This window comes from Pelodiscus sinensis, chromosome 2, assembly GCF_049634645.1.
Source record: "Pelodiscus sinensis isolate JC-2024 chromosome 2, ASM4963464v1, whole genome shotgun sequence".
NCBI lineage: Eukaryota > Metazoa > Chordata > Testudines > Trionychidae > Pelodiscus > Pelodiscus sinensis.
Window position 1 is genome coordinate 157,705,394 of NC_134712.1, and position 27,587 is coordinate 157,732,980.

Here is a 27,587-nt window from a genome sequence, read left to right on the forward strand (position 1 = left end):
ATGTGTGAACCAGATCTGGGAAATAGGTCTCTTCTGTTCTAAGCTGAAAACCACATAGGAAGTTAAGATTTAAGTAAATAAAATCCTCAGTTAATGGTAGTCCTGACTTAAGATTCAGATTTGAACTGTTGTCTATTTCATTTTAGATGCAAGTCAAAGTGAAATTGGATCCAATCAGCATTGAAGTTAGTAGGAGCCTTTTCTTGTTTACTTGAATAGGCATGGCAATAGGCTTTTAAATAGATTGATGTGAAATCTGTCTGCCCCATTTCAACTTTAGAATTTCATCCATTCTTTCGTTTTAAAATCTGAATTCAGTTCTGATTTCATCTTGCAAAGAAAGAGGCATATTATCTGACATGGAGAAATCAGCCATGGAAATACCCACCAGAAATCTCATACAAGAGCAATAACCCTGATGAACTACCACCATGTTAGCCCCTGGCGGGCTGCCAACACAGCTCCCATTGGCCAGGAATGGTGATCCACAGCCAATGGGAGCGGCAGTCACCAGTACCTGCAGAAGCACAGGTAAATATAGCAGTGCCGGCCCATCAGGGGCTAACATTGGTAAACTGGATCCGGCCTGAGGGCCAGTATTTGCCCAGCCCTGTCATAACAGAAGGTGATAAAATGCATAAAATTTCTGTGTGACTCAAACTCAATGACTTCGTTAACATTAACATATGAATTGACCTTTTCTTGGAACCGATTTTTTCCCTTTAATTTAAAAAAAAGATTCTTCGAAGATTAGACTTGAGACTTACAAACTTCCGGAATGCAGCTTTTCAAAGACTAGCAAAATATCCTCTGAGACAGAACCCAGTACCCTGGAACTCAATTAGATTTTGACCTTCTTCAACAAGAAAGGATTGGTAGAGAGACATTGTTTGCTACTTGCTTCAATTAAATTGGGACCCAAGAGAGACAGATGAAGAGATTCAAAGAAGAGAAATACAGTTAACAGAATTGCATTCAACTATCAGCTTGAAATAAATCTTATTTACTTTATTCACCCACTACATTAATAAAATATGCTACAATTTACTCAGAAATGTGACATTTAATTAAGTTTTGAGGATTTAACATTTGAAAAGAGTAAGAATAAGGTTTTGTTTTTGTTTGTTTTAAGTGGGAATCCTGAGTTCTAAATTCTTTAAAAAACATCATGGTCCAAAAGTACACCTAGTCAACACGAGAATCAAAAACCCTCCTGGGTTAGCTTGAAAAGCCTAAGGCACAAGCATAACACTTTAAAATTACTTCCTGCTGCAGCATGGCATTAAAGCTGTGACACAGAAACACAGATAGTCTTTGATTAGATCCTTTTATCTCAAAGTGCACAATTTGATTTTCACAGAAATTATACCACAGAAATACCTTTCTACTAAATCACAGTGTGCCAAGATTTCAGCTATCAGGTAATGTAGCCCAAATGAAAGCGATATCAACTACTGTGGCACAGGGTTCCCAGACAGCTTGTTTTTGTTTTGTTTTTAATAAAAGCTAAGAGCTTCTCTCATTGCTCCCTCCCCTCTCCCAGAAGTTCTAATCTTTCTCTAGACACAGAATAATCATAAACATATGAGGATGGATGAAAAAGGCTGAGATTTTCTTCATTAAATATTAATTTCGGTCCCACATTTATAGGCAGCGACACTATTGAAAGCTGTGGCAGAGCCCTGTCTGAAAAACCTGAAATCAGAATAAATAGACTGAAAAGATTATTGATCAATGCCCATGCACCTATCTCATTTATTTCCAGTATATCCTTGGCTACAAATCGTTTTTAACCTTTTCTTGGAACATTAAAAAAATTAAAAAGCTAACAAAGTACATCATTATTAACAATGCTGTTAAATGCCTAAAGAAATAACCTAGGGAGAACTCATTGTCAAGTATGTTTTATGAAACCTTGTTAAATTTTCCTAATATAATTGCACTAATACCCCCTTGACAAAAAGCCCTTATGGAATATAGTGCTTCCTTTATACAATAAAAAAGACTAATTTAGCTTGTCACAACACAGAACTGAGTTAATGCAGAAGTCAAAGTGTGCTCATTTGAATTATTAAATACAAATATTGTATGATAGCATGGCTGTTCTTAATATCCATTGAATTTGCTTCCCTTGTCATGTAATGATTATGGATATTTAATGTGACTATATGAATAGAGAGCTACTACCCACCTTAAAATTATTATAGAGTGACATTTCATATCAGCCATTTTAGCGTGTTACAGATTTGCAATAAGGAGGCCAAATATTTTATCATTATAAGATTCTGGTTCATTAGAGGAAAGTACTTCTTTGTCTTTTTGTGAGTGTATTTAATAGCCATTCTTTCAATTAAGAGTTGGTAGTTCTGTTTTTTTGGTCTATAAATTGCAGTCTTCCGGCTCCCTCTCAGTATGGCGAAACCGCTGAAAAGTTTTATTAACTGAAAATTATTGCTGGACTGTGATTTGTAGTGAATCTAGGCTGGCAGATGGTGATGATGATTGGTGGAAGATTCTTGTGCAGAATAAGATGTTTCCTCCTGCTGAGTAGCAAAATTAATAAATACCTGAAAGACACAATGTAAGAGGACTTATCATATAGCAATCATGAACAGGAACTTTTTGTCTCTTTTGTGACTTTTTTAGGCCACTTTTATTAAGAAAAACAGTAGAAGTCCTTGTTCAGTGAAATCTCTTCAGAGTTACAGCTCAACTAGAGCAGTTCGCAAACAAATCACTCTTCCCTTTTACATCTTCAAGTCAAATAAAAATAATGATAGAACAGTTTGATATGATAGTCCGTATGACTATCCTCTTTCCTTGGGAACACTGGATTTTGCTTGAATAAACTGAATAAATTGAATAAACTGAATAAACAAATCTATATTTCAAAAAATATTGGGGAGGGGGCCTGATCCTGCTTTCATTGACTTGAATGGCAAAACTCACAGAAACTTCAGTGGTACAGGCCCTGGCCTAGAAATTTACAGCTAACATTTGTGTTGAACGCTGATGTGGGCAAACATCTATTTGAATTCCCCATGTCTGTTCTATTCAGTTGGGACCCCTGATTGTTTCCTTTTCACTTACATTCATAGGAACAGGTTTTTTGATTATTCAGATATTGGAGGGTGACAATTCTTAACTTCCATAAGAATATTCACATGCAAGCAAAAGTATTCATTTAAGAGCAAGTATTAAGAAGTCAGTGTTCTGCTGTTTAAAATTTTTACGTATTCAGCCAGAGTGCAAAAACAAAACCATGTGACTGAGGGCAGCAATCACTCCCCATAAATAATGGAGAGCCTGAGTGAACAGTCCAGGAAAAACCCATAGGCTATTTGTTTGTATAAATTATTCACTGAATAATTGAAGTAGCAGGAGCTGATAGATTAATACAAATCAAAGTCTGTTCATGAATGATTTGCTCTAGAAAAAAAAGCTAATCTCACACAAATACTATTCATAATTAATATCCTGACCAGTTTGAATTCACAGCATTTTCAGAATATTCACAAGAAGTTACATCCCTAGCTGCTGTAGCACAACACTGGCACCCAGGAATTTCATGATCATCATCATATTATACATAGTGTAAATGAACAATTTCATAGGCATAAGCAGAGATCCCTTCTTTCTGCGTATACATAGGTACATGGATTGCAAATGCAAGCAAATTGCATAACGTTTGCTTCAGAGGGAAAGATCCCAATCACGTCCATAAAAGCAAAAAGTTCTTTAGTTATAAGATTATTGTGACTCATGAATCACTCTAGGACAGTTCTTTATAAACTATATTCTACTACATACATAATGGAGCGGCACAGCATATTCAGAAAAAAGAAAGGCAACATATAGGAGGAACATACCTGCTCTAAAGTGGTTTGGCTAATGGAATAATGTTTGATTTGTAGTAGAACTTTATGTGTCTCTAAAACTTTGAAGAGCTCCGGTAAGCAGCCCCAGCTGTATGGCACACGATACTCCTGCAGATTAAGGTGCTGGCCCTTCAAACGAACATAAATAAACGTAAATGAATATTCTGATAGCTATATTTATTTTCGATCTTCAGCTGCAAAATATGATTTTGTAAGGATATACCAGAGCTTGATTGTAACATAGTAAAAGGTACAAGGTGTGCTTCAGAAAAGATCATCCTGTTTCCTCAAAGCAATCACAGTGAAATTGAAAGACAACTGGCTCTGCTGCTGCTGAGATGTATTTTTCCTATCAGTTTAAAGTTAGAGATGGCCTCAGACCAAAACCATTGATTCATATACATAGGAGAATGGAAAGCATTTGAGAAATCACACTGAAATCAGAATGTTACATGTTATATTTACAATGGCCAAACCAAAACCTCAAATCACAACCTCACCGCAGACCAAAACGCTACAGTTTGGATACATTTTCAGAGACAGGTTTTTACATTACACCCATAAAGTAGCCATTTTGCATATGAAAATGTATATTTTAGTCTATATTTATGCATGAACACACATTTTGGAGATAAGACAATATGGCAGTGTTATGTTTGAAAGTGTTACTCTTTTATAATGTTTTCAGATCATACAATATAAGCAAATACAGAACACTTATTGATAGAAGGATCAGACCAATTGACTTTTTCTCTGTGACTCTGAAAAACAGAGGTCCTTCAGGATACAGTACTATAACCACCTGGCTGTAGGCACTGGCAAGATTTGAGAAAGAAGAATAAAGTTTGCTTTTATTAACTAATGGGTACTGCAATCTCTCTGTCACTATCTCTTTCTCTCGCTATATAGATATATCTACACACATACAATCAATTGTCCTATGGTTGCCATTAGCAACACAGCTAGGAACAAAATGTGTGAGTTCTACATCAGCACTATTATATAAACAAATGGCTGAGTGCCTGTGAAAATGAAAATCTCAATACATCTATGGGCTTATCATAAGGCTAAGATATCACACAAATTTATCTGAATGGATGAACTAAAGAAACGAAAAGAAAAATGAAAGGAGGGGTTAAAATGTCTCGAGGGAAAATGCCTAACATATAAGTGTATCTTTTGATTATGATGCCCAATTCCTTGCATTAGTTAAGCCTCAGAAGAATTCCCCTAATTTAATTCTGAATTCAAAGAGACAACTAGCTAAGAAAGGAGAACAAAGTTGTAGCAAAACATTTCAATCAACTATTAAAATATATATGAGAGCTTTTTTTGTAGTGACATACATACATAGTAATTGTCATCCCACAGTCAAGAGTTATCACACAATGATATGTGAAATACTACAGCATTTCCATATGCTTAAAATAGAAGGCATCAGAGATATTTTAGATGTCATTGTGTGGTAGCTGAGGGCAAATGCTGATTTTTTAATGGTGATTAATGCAGTAAGATCATCTGCCTGCCATTTTCTATGCACTGTATTGACTGGGAGAGGACAAGGGAAAATATGGACCAATTAACTTATAAGTTACTTCCATTCTCTTCAGAGAACATAAGATCAGGCCCTGTGTGCATGTAGTAGGAACTCTGACTCTGTAAATACAAAAAATAATAAAGAGAATTGCAACTCATGAACTAACAACATTTGCTTATGTTGCCAAAATGAGCCTACTATGCATCCGGGGTTAATCTGCACTATATTGTGGGTGACAATTTAACTGTTACACACATACCAATTAAAATGGGTAGCCCTACAGATCTGGAAAAAATGAGAAACCACCTAGTTTATTAAAATGTATCTTTTGTTAATGAAAGAACTTATCCTTGGCAACTGCTGTGAACAGAGAATTTCAGACCTACCTTAAACTGTGTTCCTGGAAAATGTAGCTTCAGACAGTCCAAAATAGCACTGTGGTAACTTGTTTCTTTGCTAAGCCAAACCTTGACTGAATAGCCATCTCCAAACCTGAAAACAGTGAGCAGAGACACAGATTGCATGTTCTGTTCCATAAAGATGAGACAAATGCTTAGTTAAACTGATTGTCATACAATGTTATCAAGTAACAGCATGGGTACCTATTGTATTATCATCATTGGGATTTTAATATTATACTGTCGTCAAGCACACATTGATAACCAGAAGGAAAAGATATTGTCAATTACATTGATACTCTATAATGTCACAAAACTCTATTTGTAAAGGAGAGCATGTCTTAATGACTATACAACTTTGAACAGTCAGTGGAAGATGGCATTTGTTACTAGAACCAAATACAGAAAAGGAAGGCTGGAAGGTATATTTTTCCTAGCAGGAGAGAGAAAGTATAAAACTGTGGATTATCACAATTCATTGCATTTACTGAGGACTTGCCATGGAGAAGCTCAAATGTTTTACAAACATAGGTATTATCTCTATTTTACAGGAGTAGAAAGAAATGCGTGGAGTTGTTCTGTGTTTTGTCAATCACAAATCACACTGCTGGGGGGAATTCTGCAATTTTACTATGACTCCAAATGCAACAATTGCATTCCTCTCTCTGGACACATTTCATAATCTGTAGGTAAGTCAAGTTTTGAAAAAGTAACAGACATTATTTTGATTAAATATATTATTTTCTAGCAATGTATGTGGAATGTTAATTTTATACATGAGACATATAAGTAATGAAAGTCACTTCTGCAGTATCATACGTTTGCTCATGATCATTTTTAAATACTTTAAGTACTTTCAAGTGCTTTTCCTGCTCCAAAACAAAGTCTATACACAATCTTTACTCAAAATCTCATCCTCCTTTCCTAGGATTTGGTTACAAAAATAACATACCACACACAATACAATATCAGTTAACAAAACTTCTACCCTGCTTATCTGTTCCTATGTTTCCTATCTCAATATTGCTCAGCCTATACCTTAATTTTCTCTTCCAAGCAAACTACTCCCACTTACCTCACTTACGTCAGAGGTAATGAGACATTACCTGTCTAAATGAATCAGCTGAACCCACTTTCTCTCATGAAGCTCAAGGCTGGTTAACAGAGTTGAATGTTTAAAACAAACTCTGCTATAACACTATGGCACAGAGTCCATTTCTGGATTATGTCACCTTCTACTGCTCGGTGCTAGTGAAATTTCTACAGCACACAAGCAGATGGTAGAGACAATGACAAATGGCTGGTTCTTCTGAGGAAAAAAATCCTTATTTCACAACGTCCCTGAAGAAACAGACAGTTTCCAGTCATAACTCACAACTCTCTGCAGCCTCACTGTTATGGGAATGAGTGAGCATGACGACAGCAGCAGAGTGCCAGATAGCTCCATGTCCTGCTGCACCTTGTGTCAGCTGGGATTGTGGGTCACTGACCCATAGTATGTAGTAAGACCTTCGCAGGTCCACTGAATGAGAGTGTAGGGCACAGCACAGACACCCAGCCCAGGCTACAAGGAAGAGGACAAGCTCTTGTCCATGGTGAAACCCCCTCACTGCTGAATGTCTCCTGCACTCTAGATTACTTACACTCCTAAAACCCATATCCCCCATGCCATTAAGATAATATGAGTAAATTGTTCTGTACCTTTCCTCCTTTACATTTAGAAAAACAGTACTGTATGCCCTGGGTGCACATTGCATGAAGTGAACACACAAAAAGGAGTGCCCATGGATATCACCACCTAAACCCTCAGCTCAACCTTTCATCAATAGTCTGAGAAAGAAAAGCAACAAAGATGAAATGCTAAAGCATAAGCCTTGGATTCAGGAGGTGTTTTCCCAGATTCATCACAGATTGCCTATGTTCCGTTCAGTATAACCCTTCACTTCCAGATGACCCATTTTTTCCATGAAAACATGTGGATAATAATAATAATAATAATAATAGCTAAGGGTATATCTACACTACAGCATTATTTCGAAATAATTAATTGGAAATAAGTTATTTTGAAATAACAAGTCTACACACAAAATGCATTTCGAAAGAGTGTTTTGCTATATCGAAATAGCACTTCCACACTGAGTGGAGGCTGAATTGCATTTAAGGCCGGCGGGAACCAGGTCCGGTAGGGCACCGAGTCAGGAGTTACTTTGTGTGGTTGCTGCCCAAGGCTATCTGAGGCTTGTGCTTAAAGGGACCCCTCCTGGACAGCCAGTTCTCAGGTTTCCCTGCTTGCTTGCCTACCTCGATGAGGGACAGCAAAGCATTTTGTCTCTGTGTGCTCTGGTTGCCCTCACTCAGGACATCACAGCACTCTGCAACATTGAGCCAGAGCTGCCCCTGGGCACTCTGGTGCTTCTCATGGACATGTTGCTGAGAGCCTGGAGGTACTGTCTGTAGGTTGCCATCCGGGAGGTCCATCAGTACCGGGGTTGTCAGTAACCAGGAGGCCCTGCGAGAGAGCTTCCACCCTGAGGAGCACTAAGAACCTCCCTGGTCTGCCCCACTGGGGGCTTGTGCCTCATTCCTCCCTCACGTCCTTCCACTTACCCCTCCCTAGCCCCCCTTCCTGATGTCAAATAAAATACATGTATTTTCATGAACACAAACTCTCTTTATTTAACAAAACTGGGGGGAGGGGGATGAAACTCTGATGAGACTGGGGAAAGGAGAGGAGAGGGGGAAACCTGGGAGGAGGAGGGAGCTGGAAGGAGGAAGCAAGGGGAAGAAGCAGGAGGGGAAGCTCAGGAGTGAGGGTCTCACCGGACCAACTTGATTTTCATGCAAACCTGCTCCTGGGTTCGCATGTGGCCTTTGGTGACTAGGCTGGCAGCTATCCTGCCATAGATGGCTGTGTTCCTCCGTCTAGTGCAGAGATCTTGGATGTTGGGGGCATCCCCCCAAACATGAATAAGGTCCATGATCTCCACTCTGGACCAGAAAGGCGCCTGCCTTCTCCTGGCCCTGGCAGGCTCCTGGGAGCTGGCAGACTGCTCCTGGGGAGTGGTGTAGGGCTGGCTGCCAGTGGCTTGTTGGCTCATGTTTTGGGGCCACTGGGTCAGGGACAGTGACTGCTGGCTCTGGGCTGGCAGGCTTGGAGCTGGCACAGGCACTGTGGCTGGAGTCAATCCCTTTAAGGGCTCTGGGGAGGGGGGAGGGAGAGGAGTGTTCTTGGTTGAGGCTGGAGTGGCCACCAGGGCACCCTGGGAAGGCTGGAGGCCCCCTATTTCTAAATAAGTGTCTATACAGCACTTATTTTGAAATACCTATTTCAAATTTGGCATTATTCCTCATGGAATGAGATTTACCAAATTCGAAATAAGCGTTTTGCTATTTCGAATTAATTTTGAAATAGCAGTTTGGCTGTGTAGACACTACTAAAGTTATTTCGAAATAACAGCTGTTATTTTGAAATAACTTTGCTGTGTAGACATACCCTATGGGATTTGCATTAGGCCACATCTTTAGCTGGGTAAAGCCACGTTCTTACAACTACAAAAGAGCTATGACATTTAATAACAGCCAAACACCTAACCAATTATTTCAAAAGTATAACTCCACTATTTTATTAGACTGGAGAATCATATTGTAGGAATGTTTGGTACAAAGGCTACATAGCAAACATGCACTGAAGAACCCTAAAATATAAGTGTGTATATCTTTTTTTAAAAGTCATCACATCACCCCAACACTGCCTGTGCTCTTTTATTTTTTCATTTTGGTTTTCCATTTCATTTGGACCCAACCATTAAACAGTGTTAAAGTGAGCAGGAAAAAGTAACATGTCATTACATAGTTTTGTTCAAATGCGACACTGCCCAATCTGTGCTGTTGATTGCCAATCATACTTTGAGTAGCATGAAGTAACACAGAAACATGATCACAGGAAAGGGAGCCAGAATACTGGAATGAAGAGCAGCAACTGGCTGATTTCCCTTGCAATGATTTGCTTAACGTAATAGACCACTAATTAAATCTTCTAAATACACACTATCAACACCTCAGAAAAGACAATGAAAATGCAACAAAGATACGAATGTTACCAAGATTCTGCTCAGTCTATACACAGAGGTTTTATGGAGCAGTCTTATAAAATGAAAATATTTCATGTGCGGTGAAGTTTGAAATGCAAATAACCTAAAATTCTGATTAGCACAGACAGAGATCTCCACAGCTCAATGTAGTTTTTAGTCCTGAATGGCATAAGCACCAACATGGGAACAAATAAAAAGCTTTCAAAGATGGGAAATATTTCTGGCTAGTCAAATTATGCACCTCCTATTCCATGAATTCAGGGTAACTGTGGCCATCTCCAACATCACCCTCCTTTTGTGGAGGGAGCCAGCTACTTGCTTCCTGTAGCAAAGTGAGGCAATGGAAATTGAACTGAATTTTTTTCCTCTACACGTTTTCCTCTCTCATTCAAGTGATACAATTAATGCAGAAACCCAGAGTGGAATTACACAGGCCACCACATTCCGGTTTGATGAGCACTGCTAGGATCAAACCTTTACTACCTAACAACTCACGACCTAGGGAGGGAAATATAAAAATTAAAGCAGCATCATTAGAGCCAGCAAACCTGTTCACAGCCATCTGTTCCCCTCTCTTTGGCATTGCTCAGGAAAGGTGTTTTCCATTGCTACAACAGACACCGTTTCATCAGTTTAATGTCGTCTTCATTTGTTTTCAATCTTGCCTTTTATCCCAACCAAGCTATTTGTTTAATTTGGACTTTGAGTAAGGCCAGCGGGACTGCTTGTGGGAGTAAAGTTACTGCCCACAGGATGCTTATTTTGTAAATATCAATGATATTATGGGGCTGGGCAGAGCTCTGTTCTCTTTGGGTACATCTACACAGCAACATTATTTTGAAGTAACGAGCATTATTTCAAAATAACTTAGTCTGCGTCTACAGTCGAAATACTGTCAAGCTGGAGGACTTCTTACTCCAATTCCTGTAACTCCAATTCCCATTCATTGTATGAGGAGTAAGGGAAGTCAAAGGAAGAGTGCTCTATTTTGCAATAAGTGCCAAATAGAGTTGCTCTGCCCCGGGCTGCCTGGAATCAGCCTCTGATCAGTTTCAACAGGCTGAATCTGGACGCCAGTTCCGACTTACATACAGATTCAACTTAAGAACCCCAGGCGTCCCCAAGTCAGCTGCTGCTGAAACTGATCAGCGGCTGATTCCAGGAAGCCCGGGGCAGAGCAACTCTGCCTCGGGCTTCCTGTAGTCAGCCGCTGGTCAGTTTCAGCAGCGGCTGACTTGGGGACACCTGAGGCAGAGCAGCTGGGGTGCTGCTGGGTTGCTCCAGTAGCGCCGCTCCCCGGTGCTACTGAACCAATCCACCAACACCCCAGCTGCTCTGCCCCAGGTGTCCTGATTCAGCCGCTGCTGAAACTGACCAGCAGCGGCTGAATCAGGATGCCTGGGGCAGAGCAGCTGGGGTGCTGCCGGGTTGGTCCAGTAGTGCCCAGAGCGGCGCTGCGGGACCAACCGGCAGCGCCCCAGCTGCTCTACCACAGGCATCTGGAGAAAAGCCTGGACTTCTGGGGGGGGGCGTACTAGCTGCGCCCCTCCCCACCCAGCAGACCAGGGAGACGCGGGCGGGGGACCAAGATGCACCGCGGTCCTGCCGGCCGGCTCCTCTGCGGCTTTGCTCCGCGTCTCCCTGGTCTGCTGGTCTGCTGGAGACCAGCAGACCAGGGAGACGGGGAGCAAAGCGGAGCAAAGCCACGGAGCACGCCGGCAGCGGGACAGCTGCGGCGCGTCTGGGCTGTCCGCTGCCTGCGTGCTCCGCGGCTTTGCTCCACTTTGCTCCCTGTCTCCCTGGTCTGTTGGTCTCCAGCAGACCATGGAGACGGGGAGCAAAGCCGCGGAACACGCCGGCAGCAGGACAGCCGCGGCACATCTGGGCTTTCCGCTGCCCGCGTGCTCCGCGGCTTTGCTCCCTGTCTCCCTGGTCTGCTGGTGACCAGCAGACCAGGGAGACAGGGAGCAAAGCCGCGGAGCACGCGGGCAGCGGGACAGCCGTGGCGCGTCTGGGCTGTCCGCTGCCTGCGTGCTCCCCGGCTTTGCTCCCCGTCTCCCTGGTCTGGGGAGATGGGGAGCAAAGCCGCGGAGCACGCGGGCAGCAGACAGCCCAGACGCGCCGCGGCTGTCCCGCTGCCGGCATCCTCAGAGGCTTTGCTTCCCGTCTCCCTGGTCTGCTGGTCTCCAGCAGACCAGGGAGACGGGCAGCAAACCCCGTTCGTAACTGCGGATCCGACATAAGTTGGATCCGCGTAATTCGGGGACTGTCTGTATTCCAAATACATATTTCCTTGATGTTGTGCTTGCTAGTTTTTTTGTCTCTGTCTGGAAATATATACAATTAAATTAGCACTGTCTGAAAGTTTGCTTGTGAAAAAATAATGTGCACACTTTATCTCTTAGTATGAAACCAGCTTGATAGATATCTTCTATTGCTTCATGGAATATCAACAGATTACTTAAAGAACTACAGTCTCAAACAATAGAGAATTGTTGGTATTTAATGTCTGGAAGGGAAACAATAAGCTACATCCTTTAGAACATCAGCCATATTTCAAGGATGTAAAACAGCTCCTTACTGTAATGCTTAACTGTTGGCTTTAATTCATGTTCACTTGTACACACTGGGTGCAATTTTTCTTCCCGTAAGTGAATAGTCATTATGGGTGCAAGTCGGCCCACTGACATCAATTAACACTAGTCACATAAACAAAGTAACACTCCTAATTGAGGGTTGAATGTGAATCTTCACACAGTGCATAGTAAACCTGTGGAATTCATTGCCAGAGAATGCTGAAGGCCAAAAGTATAACTAGGTCTAAAAATAACTAGATAATTTCATGGAGTAAATGTCCATCACTGGATACAAACCAGGATGGTCAGGAACACAACCCCATATTCTGGTGTTCCTAAGCCTCTGCATGCCTGAATCTGCAACTGGATGACAGGAGATGGATCACTGAATAATTGTTCTGTTCTATTCACTCCCTCTGAAGCATCTGGCACTGGTCACTGACAGATGACAAAATACTAGGCAAGATGGATCATTGGTCTGGCCCAGCATGGATATTCTTATGTAATAAAATTTACAAACAAATACACGTGTTCAAAAAAGAAAAAAATTGAGGTAAGTTTATCTATTAATAATTAAAACGGATGAAACCACCACTTCAATAATCTTGCGAATAAATACAAAAATGGTGCCAGTTGCTTATGTGTTTTGGTTATTCAAAAGCGTAAGAACCTTAGTGTTGCTGAAAAAAACTAGAGACTCGTGAGCAGGTATAACAATTTTAAATAAAATATAAAATCTCTCTCTCATGTGCTATTAGTTGTTTTTCTTTGTAATTCTGTTTTCTTAAGTAACAACAGGAATGGAAAAATAGATTGACACAACACATATATATGTAGTGTACTGGAAATATATTTCATAAGACATGTATGTCCAAACTCTTGATTATTTTGCATACAGTATGCTCCTAATTATCCAAATAACTGGTGGGCATGGATTTTGTTCCAGTAACAGGGATTTCATTCTGCAGGAGGCTGGTAGCTTGTCCCCTTCCTTCTCCTCCTCCTCACAGTCCAACCTGGGGGAGAAGGAGTGTCTCTGCTCTGCTCTGCTCACTCACTCCAATGACAGCAGGGCTGCTGCGGGCTCCCTGTGCTGCTGCATGCCTGGTGACACCCAATTCCTGGAAGCACAAGGTGCAGGGCAAAGCAGAAACCCAGAATCTGCACTAGGACAAGGAAGGGATTTGGATAATGTGGAGGTTTGGATAATAGAATTTGGATAAGAGAGACCATACTGTATATCAAAGTATCAATAAGTGTATTCACATACAAATGTATACATATATAACCTTCGTATGTGTACACCCTCCATCCCCACCCCATCTCATGAGCCTGATTTACCAGTGTGATACTCTGATCTTACACGTGTGGAGGAATAAAGTGGTGGTTCAAGCTCTATATATTATAGACCAGGCTAGTAGCATGGTCTGCTGAGGTTGCCTGATACTTCTCATTATAAGATCTTGTTTTCAACTTTGCCAACACTGAACCACTTGGGCGACATGCTGGCATCAGACTGAATTTGTTTGGGGGAAAATGCCAGCTAAAATGGTTTGGCCAGTGCCTAGACTAAGGCGAGATCAGAATATGGTGTTTTACTCAGGTTGAGAGAGTCTGTCCACCTTGTCTAGAAAAGCTAGAAAGGTTTTAGTGCCCCAGCTTTGGAGCAGAGTCTTAATATTTGCCAGGTCAAGTCCTTTGTGTGAAGGATGTACTTTTTGCTCTCCTCATGAATATCCACTGAAATTTGGCCAAGTTATAAGCCTGTGGAAAACTGAAATGTGCACATGCTCAGTAGAAATTTGGATTTTGGCAATTAAATACCCCGAAGAGTCTATCCATGAATATTCACTGCGATTGCATATTTGGACTACCACAAACTATGCAGGTCAGGGCATGTTAGAAGGGAATCTCTCTCCTTCTGACTCATGGAGGAGGAAGTTATCTGATCTGAATGCAGAAGGGGTAAGTGCCTGATTTCTATACATTGGGGAAGAACACGAGGGGAGTAGGTTGGGAAAAGGAACTTGCAGGTATAGACAGGACTGAAGGATAGCAGAGGGAAATTTTGAGTGACTGGTAGCGTATGGGCAAGGAGGCTGGATTGGGAACAAGGAAGCAAAAGACGTGGATGACTGGAAGCCAGTAGTCTAGGGAAGAATGTGTTTTGGATGAAGAGGTAGGGGAAATCTGGGATTGTCTGAGGAAAAGGAGTGGATGAGACCCCCAGTGAGGCAGCAGACTGATGAAAGGGTAACATATGAAGAAAAGTCAGAGCAACAGAGGAGCGGGACAGGGAGAGAGTACTGATAATCTTGGCAGAGAAGATGGGAGAAGGAACTAGGCCAGGAGAGCACAAATTGGATAAGGAGCTTCTGGAAGCCAGAGGTAATGGAAATATAGTCTGGGGGACATGACTGAGGGCAGAATGGGACTGATCAGACAAGGAGAGGGAACTGTGATTGTTTGGGTTGTCTGGGGGATCAGATTAGGACTTGCTGGTCTGAAAATGTATAAATATAAACAGATAGGGCTCATTCCCAGACTTTTTAATGTCTGAAAATTTTTAAAGATACATAATATTCATAATGAAAATGCACCTTGTTTGTTAGCTGTACTCCACCAAAAGCTAATTTCAAACTTAACGCTGCTTTGGGAATATATTGAAATATATATTACACATCTATACCTACACTCTCAATAGCAATAACAGGTTTGTCAAATACAAATGTATTTTGATTGCTGAAAACTAATAGGTATAAAAAATATCAAATGGTGTCATTACTTGCATGTTTCATGACTTCTAATAAAAACATCATGACCTTATTACCTTATAAATATTGGGTTCCTCTAGTAATGTAATTCTGTTTCTACTCAGAAACACCCATGGGAATATTCATGGGATTATTAAATTCAAGCCTCTCCTTTCACTCTAGGAAATCCATATTTGTGAGTGTGCAGTTGAAAGAAAAATGAAAATCTTCCTAATCCACCTAATTTTTAAATGGTGTAGCTAGTTTGGCAATTTATTGTCACTCAAGCTCTGCCATAACAAATGGCTTAGTCATTGGGTGATTTAATCAGCTGGCTTACTGCTATTATTTGTGCACATATTTGATGTGCATCCAACGCTTGAAAAATTGGTATAGGTTTTTCAGCTATGAGACATCTGTCCAGATGGACCCAGAATGAAGGAAGATATTCCAAATATTGTTCCCGGGGGACTGGCCAGCTGTATCTAACATAAAAATGCTTCTGTGCATTTTTTTGAAAAACATAAAACATAACTGAGGCTACTGGAGAGAGTGCAGAAATGTAATCCAGTCACAATATCAAGTAATTGACTTATTTGGCTGGAGTCAACTGAAATTAGGCTTTAGCAGACATCTACTAAAGCATGTAGCTCCTGGAAGCCATATCTAAACTCTAACTCACCTCTAAGCTTACTCTTTCCAAGTAACAATGCCTTTTTTGCATTATTCAGAAAATTACCAGCTGCCATAAGAGCTCCTCTAAAGGAACTTCAACACTGAGAAGCATTCTGAGATTTTTTAAATCTGTGTCAACATACAAACAATATAGTCTCACAAATGGACTCAAATCTGAATAGGAGACAGATAACTTGCAAGTGTCACTTGGACTTTGGACAGTGTACAGATCAGATGAGAATACGGAAGAGGAAAAACAGCAACAGAAATGAGTCAAGTCTCACCTATTGACAACAACGTGTGCAGTACCTTAACCACATCGGAGCATTTTCATATTACATCATCTCCCTAATGCTGGCCATGAATTTAATAGGAGAACTCTGTACTGCCATCTGGAGGACTTGTATTCAATCCCTGATGAGGGGCTGAAGCTGAAATGGGATTGAGTACTCCATAACACTCAGCACCTATTCCATGATTACGGAGTGATTTAAACAAACCATAGCGAATCCCTTAAATCTTCCTTATTCATGGAGGAAAATGGTGGTTGTGACCCAGAGTTTCACAGGGCCATAGCAATATCAAGCAGGGAAATAAGGCACAACTCTCTGATAATGCTGAAGGACGAAGGAAATAGTATCTTCTCAGTATGGAGACTGAGTCACTATATTTATGTATGGATAAAAACGCCAAGACCTACTACTGCTGTCTTAAATCAGTGTTTCTCACAGCAGGCCTGCTTCCCACAGTACTCCTTGGCTGGAAACGGCAAATAGGAGCCAATGGGAGCCGTGAAGCTTGGTGGCTATGGTGCCTTTAGATAAAGAAAACAAAGACACCTGATAGCACTTTTTTCCAAGTGGACCAGCAGCCACTTTGAGAAACACCGTCTTAAATAACACCAAATAAATCTTCCACTGGGTTCTCATAGCATTGCCACATGTTAAGTGTGTTAAAATAAAGTTCCAAAGAAAGGGGTTACAAAATTATGCTAGTCTCCAAAATGTATGGCTTTTAAATTGAAATGAATTAATGACATACAGGTTTAGGTCAAATGCTGACACAATATTCAATCCAATGTATTTGGTTTAACCCATCTGTCAGTTGGATCAGTTTAGCTACAAATGATTTGTGAATATTTATTCCATATAATGTATAGAAAGAATTACAAAAATAAAGAATTTGTTAAAAACAAAATGTTAAAATAACAATATGCGTAACAGTAGTACGACCAACATAAAATGTTAAATGAGAAGGTCCCTCATCAAAGTCTTTTAAGTGAATAAGCAGCCTCGAGATAAGAGGGAAGGTCCTTTGATGGATCAGTAACTGATTAAAATATAGGAAACAAAGGGTAGGAATAAACGCTCGGTGTTCACAACGGAGAGGGGTAAATAGTAGGATGACCCAGGGATCTGTACTAAGACCATAACTGTTCAACATATGCAGTAAAAGGCAGTAAAGTGCTGACAAAGCCTGAAGATGATACAAAATTATTCAAGATAGTTAAGTCCAAAGAATTACAAAGTGATCTTTCAAAACAGGGTGACTGGGCAACAAACTGGCTGATGAAATTCAGTGTGGATAAATATAAATGACACCCACACTGGAAAACATAATCCCAATTATACATAGAAAATGATGGCTTCTAAATTAGCTGTTGTCTCTCAAGAAAGATCTTAGAATCACTGTGGATAGTTCTTTAAAAACATTTGCTCAAAGAGCAGCAGCAATCAAAAATGCTGACAGATGTTAGAAACTATTAGGAAAAGGAGAGATAATAAGGCAGAAAATATCATAATGCCACAAATATAAATCCCTGGTACACCCAAGCATTGACTACTGCATGCTGGTCAACCCATCTCAAAAAAGATATGTTACAATTAGATCAGGTATGGAGAAGGCCAACAAAAAATATTAGGGAGAATAGAAAAGCTTCTGCATGAGGAGATATTAGAAAGATGGGAACCATTCAAATTGGAAAATAGAAAAGGGGGGATATGGTAGATGTCTACAAAACTGCAAATAGTATGGAGACAGTAAATAAGTAAGTGTGACGGGGCACTCGCGGCCCGCACGGAGAGCGGGCCGGGAGGCGCCGGGCGGGGTGACGGGGCACTCACGCCCCGCACGGAGAGCGCGCCGGGAGGCGCCGGGCAGCCACACCGGGGGGCGGAGAACACAGCCCAGCCCGCCGCAGCGGGCTACAGGAACACGCCGGCAGCCGGCGCAGGGAGCGTCGGGAAGCAGCGGGCGCCGACCAGCAGGGCCCAAGAGGGAGGGGCCGGGGAGGCGCAGGGGAATGACGTCACGGGGGAAGGGTGGCCGGGAGGCGTCGCAGGGGAAGTGACACAGAGGGGGAAAGGAGCCGGCGGGGGATTTAAACCCGGGGCTGGCACGGTGCAGGGGAGCGCGGTGGACGGAGCAAGACAAGGAGGGACGGAGGGAGAGGTGAGGCAGGAGAGGTCAAGGGAAGCGGGCCGGGAGGCCTGGTGGAGTAGGAAGCGGCCCAGGGCGGGGTCGTGGAGCCCGTGAGCGGGTGTGTTTTGGGGCGTTACCCCATCCGCTAGGGAGGGACCACGGGTCCCTGCCTTTAGGGCCCTGGGCCGGGGTTCGGAGAGGGGGCGGGCCCGAACCCCCCTACTCCGCCGACAGGCCGATCCGGCTCGGGTGTAAACGCGAACGTGCGTAATAAAAAGGGCCACCGGCCTGGATGGTGACTGCTCAGGCTTAACTCTCTGTGATAAGATTAGCTCTTAGTGGACTCTGAGGGACGAACCTGCTTACAGTAAGTGTTATTTACCCAATCACATAACACAAGAACTAGATGTCACCAAATGAAATTAATAGGCAACAGGTTCAAAACAAACATAGGGAAGTATTTCTTCACATACTGCCCAGTTGATCCATGGATCTCATTGGCAGACAATGTTGTGATGGCCAAAAAGTATAACGAGTAACAAAAAAGAATTAGTTAAGTGTATGAAGATAGATCCATCAGTGATTATTAGCAAAGATAGTCAGAGATGATGGTTCTGGGTGTTCCTGAACTATCAGAAGCTGGGACTTGATGACAGGTGATGGACCAATCAACAAACTGTTGTTACGCTCATTCCCTCAGAAGAATCTGGTACTGCCCATTGTCAGTGGGTTGGTCTGACTATTGATCAGTATAGCCATTCTTATGTTTTAATGTACAATTAATATGGTTTAACTGAATTACCTTTCAGCAGAACACCTGCTTAAAAATGAAATATAAATAAAAGTGTAACCTATAAGAGCAACACACAACAAAAACTCTGTTAATTTGCAATTTATGTGGGTCGTATGAATTTCCTTTTAGCATAATCAGCCTGAGAGGAATTCTGCAATTTTACTATGGCTCCAAATGAAACAACTGCAGAATTCTCCCAGCACTACATAATTAATCACTAAGGCAATCAATTAATATTATGCTTAAACACAATACACTCTACCACTCAAATAGAATGGGATTCCTCACCTCCGCTACAAATACGTTTTCAATTTCAGCACATACCACACAGAGAACACATATTACATTCCTCAAAGTCACACTGAAACATATAATCATAACTCTAGCCTCAGTGTGATAATAACAATGACCTTTTCAAATAAAGGCATAATCTATCAATAGCATACTTTCATCATGCTGAAGTCAGAGTTAAGGTTGTGCATTTTTACTTGGAAGTGGAAGGGGGATTATGTTGTAGATGGGAGTTACATTTAGGCAGTACAGATGGTTAAATCACGTCCATCTAGATGCTAATGTTGCCTTAATTGATTGAATTAAGTTCTACTACCTCTCTTCACTTGTGTCATCTTAACTGAAAGCTTACTTTTTTCTTCACTTTTACAAAGTATTAGTCTACATCTACATAGCAGGGCTTAACTCGATATAAGTGATGCAAATTGAGCTACACTAATTGTGTAGCTTAAGTCAAAACAGCTTATTTTGAAATTGGGAGTGTCTACACAGCACTTATTTAGATATAGAGCACTCTTCCTCTGATTTCCTTTACTCTTCGTACAATGCGGGTTACAGGAATTGGAGTAAGAAGTCTCCAGCTTGATAGTATTTCGAAGTTATTTTGAGATAACTGCTGGCGGTGTAGATGGGACTAAATTATTTGGAAATAACACTAGTTATTTCGAAATAATGTTGCTGGGTAGACGACCCTTACAGTGCCAGTGGATACTGTTTGGTAGAATATAAGAGCAACAAGTGGCACTAGAGAATGATAAGTAGGGGGCATGGAAATGTGGGGAAGGCAGCAGGAAGTGGTGAGTGAAGCAGGCAGTAGACAGCAAGGGCTCATCTAGACTATGCTAGAGTGTCAAAAAAGGATATGTAAATTCTGATCTCACTTGCGAAAGTGAAAGTAGTTTATACGTGACTTTTTTGGCAAGCCCCCCCTGCCCTTGTCGAAAAGCCGCTCTTTCTTGAAAAGCCACGTAAAACTCGTTTTTTGAGGAAGAGCGGCTTTTCGACAAGGGCGGGGGGGGCTTGCCAAAAAAGTCACGTATAAACTACTTTCACTTTTGAAAGCTCCACTTTCACAAGTGAGATCAGAATTTACATATCCTCTTTTGACACTCTAGCATAGTCTAGATGAGCCCCAAGAGTGATTGCTATTTCCTTCCTCAATCTACTTCCCTTTACATTTAGCAAGTGGGCATTTAGGAGGCCAGGAAAACAGGAGATGCTGAATATAAATTGTATTGCATTATGGGTTACAAAGTTTTGACAGGGAAATGTGATTAGTAAGGCCGAAAGGGGGCAGAGAGGGAGGCTGGGAAGAAGAGAGAGTAATGAATGAACTCTAAAGAGCAGCAAGGAGGAGGGAAGGTAAGGAGAGCTCCCGAGGTTGGCTGTGACTGCTTGCTGTGGTCATGCACATCAGTAGTGCTGAGCAGGGTGCAAGCAAAAAGTGTAACGGAAAAAGTCAAGTTTCAAAGCAAGATGATTTGAATTGATTTCTCTAGGCCAGTTAGTAGCTCTTTTTTCCACCACAATGTAATAGTTCTCTGGAGGGTAATTGTGGTAAATATCTGGAGACGAAACTCAATCAATCAGTCAGTGAGCTGTGAAATAGAGAAGAGTGACACTCCAGCACACAGTACCAAGTCTGTGGGAACCTGGGATGTTACAGAGGTTACAATATAGCGGAATAAAGAAATTGGAGTCAGGAGCTGGATGGGGATATCTGTCTGAAGTGGTGTTGGGGAACTAATGAGGAAGCCTGGACAGCAAGGAAGCTCCTGTGAATGGAAATTCATGGCTGACAGTGCGATTCTCATTGGCTTCCCTTTGGACACACCTGCTGTATTAAGATGAATAAGGAGAATAATTTCTACTGCATTTAAATTTTTACTTTGCCCAACATGTCATTTTACTGGATGCTTGTGTGTAAGGTTCTGAATTAGGAGTGGCAATGGTGGCTTAGCTACAAGAAGCTAAAGGCAAGTGGGATTATTTGCACTAATTTTCAGAACTGGTTGATATTAATTGATTCCTCTAAAAAAATTAATGGCTATTTCCCTTTTCCTGCCCTTCCCCCCACCCCCAATAGGGTAGGAAATTCAATAGCTCTCTGAACAAGAATGGTAAATTTGCAGTCTAAATTCAAACACTGAATTTGAGCAAAAGGGGATTTTAATTTTGCTTTATGTGAAAATCTCAGGCAGCTGTAACTATGGGCTCACTATGGATATCTTATTGATATTTATAACCAGTGCACATAACACAAAATCCCACATGCATGCTATTAAGATTCAGTTATTTAAAGAACTGACATGGTACATAGAAGGAATGTGAATCTGCTGATAATGTAAAATATGACCGGTATACTATGTTTCCCACTTATGAAAAATTAGTTTTACAAGAATAATTACTATGAATGTGTGTCAGACACTCACTCTTTCATGACTATGTTCTACTGGAATCCTGTTTTGGAGAAACTGAAAGATGCCCATGCAGCTGATTGATGTGTGAGCATCCTGAAATCATTAGGATTGGGAATAACTTCTGGTGTATCACCTAGTTTATCCCCTTGCCTAGGTTTTACTGCTCCCAGTCACTTGATAGATACATATCTATTTTACACCTGGATATCTCCAGTGATGGTGATCCCAAAATTTCCTTTTAGAGCTTGTTAATATTATTAAATTATTATAAAGCCAGATGTTCAGCTAGCATAAGTTAGCATAGCTACAGTGACTCCAATAGAATTACATTCATTTACATCAGCTGACAATCTGTCCCACAACGTTTGTTCTAATATTTAACCTAAATGTTCAATGCTGAAGTTAAACCCACTACTTCTTTCCTTGTTTTCCTGGTAGTAATGTGCACTTGTCCTCTTTATAAAACACCAAATTCTATGGATCACATTTGACTTCAGAGTACAGATAAAGCTACATTGAGAGTGCTCAGTCCATGAAAAGAAAAGAGAGGAACATTATTATTTATGAATAGAGAGCCTGATTCTGAGAGATACAATTATCACTGAAGTCAGCTCAATAGGTTATTTGGTGAGAGGGACAACTAATTTGAGAGCCCAGAAAGCATTTCTTTAGTGCTTCCTGTTCTGGTACATGCTTATTTCTATGTTCAGAGAAGCATGTGATGAACTTAAGGCTTTTTTATGAATTCAGCAGTGTGTCAAATTACGGATAATCCAATTCTCATGTTGGGTGCAATGGGAACTGGATTTAGATACAATTTTTGTCTTTCAAATACAGTGCAGTATTTTACCAATGTCATACATCCATTCAGTTTGCTAAGGTATCTTAAAATAAAAGCATTTAACTTGAGTAATGGTAGGTAAGGAGAAATTGTTCTGCAGTTGTAAGTATTTATACTCTATTGGCACTACTAAAATGCCCAGCTAAATCTTTGCCTGAATTTAGCAGCAGTAGGTTAGATGTCAACATGTAATACCTGTTTTTAATATGCTGGGGAGAACCAAGACACCTGAAACTACCATTGACCATAATAGCCAGCCGAGTGCAGAGGGCTTCACACTCTTCCATGCTAGAGGAAAAATGATAAAAAAAACAATAATTAGGAGATGAAAGTAATTTATGACTAAATTTAATTAAAATTTGAAGAAATCTGGATGGCAGAGAAGACGCAATTCAGAACCATTCACTTCTAGGTCAATGGTTCAAATACATCACTAGTCAGTAGAGACCAAAAGCTATTACCACATGACATCTGGTGGAGTCCTATAAAAATGAATTCATGTTTTCAGTCTGTTTCTAACTGGATGATTTTGGCTACGTTACAAAAGCCATACTACTGCAGGCACTAATTAACTACCTTATTGGCAGTCTTAGCAGAGATGCTAAGGACTGGGCTATTGGCACAATATTCTCTAACATGCCTACTGGAGGTCACTCCAAATTAGGGTTGTAACATTTGGCATGACAGAGTGGTAAAACTACAGGGCTTCTTTTGCATTGTGCTAGTCCTTGTGAAGTGAAATATTACTTAGTATAAGTATGGGCAACAGAGACTCAACATGACTCAAACAAAAATTAATTCAGGATACAGCCCCAATGTTCAAAAATGATGCACCATGCTGTATTTGAATGCTTTAAATAATAATGAATTACCGTAACTTACCAATAGTAGAGCAAAAATGATACCCTCATATATTTAGTATGAAACTGAATAATTCTTGCAAAGCATAGATAAATTAAGTAATTCATGAGCACAATAATACATTTCACATAATTGCGCATTCCAATGGTACATTTCCAAAACCAACTTCCTGTGGGGGTGTGTGAGAGTCTGATTTTCAGTGGAGCCTCGATAGACATTCCATCTGTGCAGGCATAATACTGTTCTTGAGAACAAAGGTGTCTGCAATTCACTGGTGACACCCACACTCAGTAGTGAGTGGTTTTCATAACATATGTGGGTGCAAGCAGCTAGTTAGATGTAGTTGTAGTTCACTGTGACCCAGACTGTGGCTTCCACTTTATTTACATAGCTTTGCAGGGTAGGAGAACAAAGAATCACTCCCTATCCTTGTTTGATGGACATACGAACAGACCAGAATTACAGCCATTACACATGGGAAAGGACTGTTGACTTACTTCCCTAGGGGCAATTCACTAAAAAAAAAAAAAGAGGCACTGGGCAGGGATATATAAGATTAAGCAGAGCATAGCTCTGTCCCTCTTATATGTGGGGAGTATGTTACTGCCCTTAAAGATGATTTGCAGATAGCTCTCCCCACAGCAGAAATGGGAAGCTAGCTCCAAGAAGCATATAATGCCTCAATATTTCCCTAGGTTGTTGCCAATTGATACTACCCCCAAAACAGCCATGTGGGAGCTATTAAGTGCATTAACTTCAGAGACTAAATTTTCAGAGGATCCTTTAAAAAGCACCTATATATTTTATATGTACATGGGATGGTGCACAAAAAACTGCATTTATAGGCACAAAAGCATTTCCCAATTAAGGAGTCCTTTGAAAATCTGGTCTCCAATATAAAATTTTGCCCACATGCGACCAGTCATATCAATGTGGTATGAATTAGAAATGTAATCTTTGTATGAAACTATTGTTAATTATTACTACTCTTGCTTAGAATCATTCATTCGTGGAGTAATTTATTTGATGAATGTGTTTTCTTTTCCTGCTTACTACATATCTATGAGCTGATCACTATTATCTTCGGTTTGTTTGCTGTTTGAAAATGATTGTTTTATTTTGTGGTTTGAAAAACAAGATGTGTTGGTTACCCGTGACTACTTACTTAAATCACATTTTTCTGTTCCCTAGCTGGATGAGCAGGCTAGCAATTTGAATACAAACATTCATGTATGTGAATTTAAAGAGTCTGTTTAGATGAATACCAAAACAACTTTGAAATACATTTTCTGTGGGCCTCAAGCATTTGCACAGTGAACAACCAGAGAGAGAAAACATGTCCTGAACACATCTAACACAACTTTCATTTAAAATATCTAACAAATCTTCTGTTGTGGAATTTTATTGATTCATTTACTAATTCAGGATTTAATTTGGTCAAAACATTAATTCAGTGTTTTGATTAATTAGTTCTGCCCCTTCTAGGCATTTTTCATAATTATACAGATAGGGATGTCTATCAGCAAATCAGATTGCTCCCTCAATTTAAGCCATTTATTTATAATTATGCTTACTATACAGCATGCCCTGCAGGGAACATGCAATTTATTCACGTTACCATAGATGCTACAAAACATTTTCAATGTCTCCTACATTAAACTGACAAAATGGAAAGCATTCACAAGATGTTTTGTGCCATGTTGGGCATTGTAAAGAGGCACCATCTCCCACTGGGGTATAGTCATATCCAGTACAGGAAGCTCAGATAGATGGTGTATACTGGAGATGGCTTAATTTCTCATAGGGTATTTCCAGAAGTCCAGATGCATGGGGCTCCAGCCCTACAAGGTGTGGTAGGGCTCCTTTTCCTGGGGGTTTGAAAATATTCATGGGAGCTGTGCCCTGAAGAACGCTGGCTGAATTTAAATCCTGATACTGGAGCATCCTTTATGTTGGGGTAACATGCTTCCCCACTTTGAGGCCAACCACCATCTCCAGTCAGTTTAGAGAAGAGAAATAGCTTTGGATCTCTCCTCCTTGTCCCCTCTGGTGACTGCAAGTCTCTTGGGGGATGGCATAGACAGAGTTTTAAAAGGCATAGTCCTAGTACCCCCAGGGAACATAGGGATTGCAGTAAAACCAACGAGGAGTCCTGTGGCACCTTAGAAACTAACATATTTATCAGAGCATGAGCCACTGTGGGTAAAACCCACTTCATCAGAGTCAAATAGCATTAGCTGATTCTTGTATGGGGATAGCAAGGGAGGTGGAAGGGCCATTATCTCCTCCCTCTCTCAGAATACCCATCAAAATATAGCATAGCCCTTAACACTAACATTTAGGCCAATTCAGGTTTCATGGCTGAGAGGAATTGCCATAATAAAGCAAGAGACCTGAACATGGTTAATCCTGAACACAAATATCAGCTTCTCTCTTTCAGAGGAAAGGAGAAGGGCTGTGTCTACACAGGCACCCTTTTCCGTAAAAGGGATGCTAATGAGATGCTTTGGAATTGCAAATTCCGCGGGGGATTTAAATATCCCTCGTGGCATTTGCATGAACATGGCTGCCGCTTTTTTCCGGCTCGGGGTTTTGCTGGAGAAAAGCGCCAGTCTAGACGGGATCTTGCGGAAAATAAGCCCTTTTCCGGAAGATCCCTTATTCCTACTTGAAAGGGATCTTCCGGAAAATGGCTTACTTTCCGCAAGATCCCGTCTGGACTGGCGCTTTTCTCCAGCAAAACCCTGAGCCGGAAAAAAGCGGCAGCCATGTTCATGCAAATGCCGCGGGGGATATTTAAATCCCCCGTGGAATTTGCAATTCCAAAGCGTCTCATTAGCATCCCTTTTACGGAAAAGGGTGCCAGTGTAGACATAGCCACGGTGTTGGCCAATGTGATAATATTGCACCTGTGGGATGTCAGCACAGCAGCACTGCCATCCTGGACCTCCTTCAAGATGGCTTTCCAGAGGTACCGCTTGGAACAGGGATCCATTCCAGTGCTGGGCTCATCCTACAGAAACAAACACATCAGTTAACAATGGGAGTAGAGGAGACAGAGAAAGAATTTGATGAGGATGCAGGGCTTAATGTTACTCGCATGGTCTGTCTGCAGGGGCAAGGTAGCACTCTGATTTGGGATTAGCATAATTTCGGTTTGGTAGGGGTACAGTGTTTTCTCCTCTTCGCTGCCTAGAATTTGTAAGTCTGCCAGAGGCATGGAACAGCAAATGAGATGCCCTATATCTCCATACTGTCTCCCTTGCACATAGGCTCATGGCTCCTTAGAGCTCTGTGGGAGCACAACTTCCCTGCCCCAGGTTCCCTATTCCATGTCTTTTGTTCAAGGGTCATTCCAATCTGTGTGGGAGAAGAAACCATGTGATTACATACTGACCTAGCCAGCATTGCCTTGTTCCATAGTCTCCCTCAAGGTCTGAGGGGAGACAATGTGGCAGGGGCTGACCATTGCCCCCAACCTGTCCCTTTCATAGTCTAACACTTCCAGAAGCAGTGGAAACTAAATCTCCTGGAGCAGTCATTAAGGGCTTCTGTGGGAAAGGAAGTGCAGATGCAGAGATTGTACTTCCCCTTTCTGCATCCTCTCTGCTGGATAAGATGAATTTTGATATCTTTTGCTAATGGAAGTAGAAGATATCACTTGGCCCTTACTCTTGAAAAGCCATCTCCTCCACTTTTATACACAGACCTTTCAATGCTTTCACTAAGTGCAGGGTGTCATGAGGGAGGCACTTTAATAGAGAAAATACTTTACATGGTTTTACTTTTGTTCCTTAATTATGGATCCTTCATGAATAACCCCCTAAAATCCTTTATAACTAATGCTTCGCAAAACACTTAGAATACATATAAGCCTTTTAGAGCATTCAAGTTATTTCAAAATGTTTTTCCCCCTCTCAATAGTATATATGTAAGGATGCATCTTTCACAGCAAGAGACAAATTGAAATGGCTGCCTGCAGTGGCAGATTGTCCTAAAGAGATTACATAACAGTTGGAGTACTTCTGAGACTAGAAGAAGCATTGACTTAA

General features: G+C 41.1%; 1 protein-coding gene across 1 annotated transcript in view; it reads right to left on the minus strand.

Moving 5' to 3' along the window:
- Window positions 1-987: 987 nt before the first annotated feature.
- ABCA13 (ATP binding cassette subfamily A member 13) overlaps window positions 988-27,587 on the minus strand; it is a 281,165-nt gene continuing 254,565 nt past the window's right edge. The window contains exons 58-62 of the mRNA XM_006136374.4: window positions 26,445-26,548; window positions 22,870-22,962; window positions 5,802-5,907; window positions 3,870-4,007; window positions 988-2,567 (exon numbers count right to left, since the gene is read on the minus strand). Of these exons, the coding sequence (XP_006136436.3) occupies window positions 2,478-2,567; window positions 3,870-4,007; window positions 5,802-5,907; window positions 22,870-22,962; window positions 26,445-26,548 (531 nt within the window). The 3' untranslated portion in view covers window positions 988-2,477. The remainder of the gene's footprint in view (window positions 2,568-3,869; window positions 4,008-5,801; window positions 5,908-22,869; window positions 22,963-26,444; window positions 26,549-27,587) is intronic.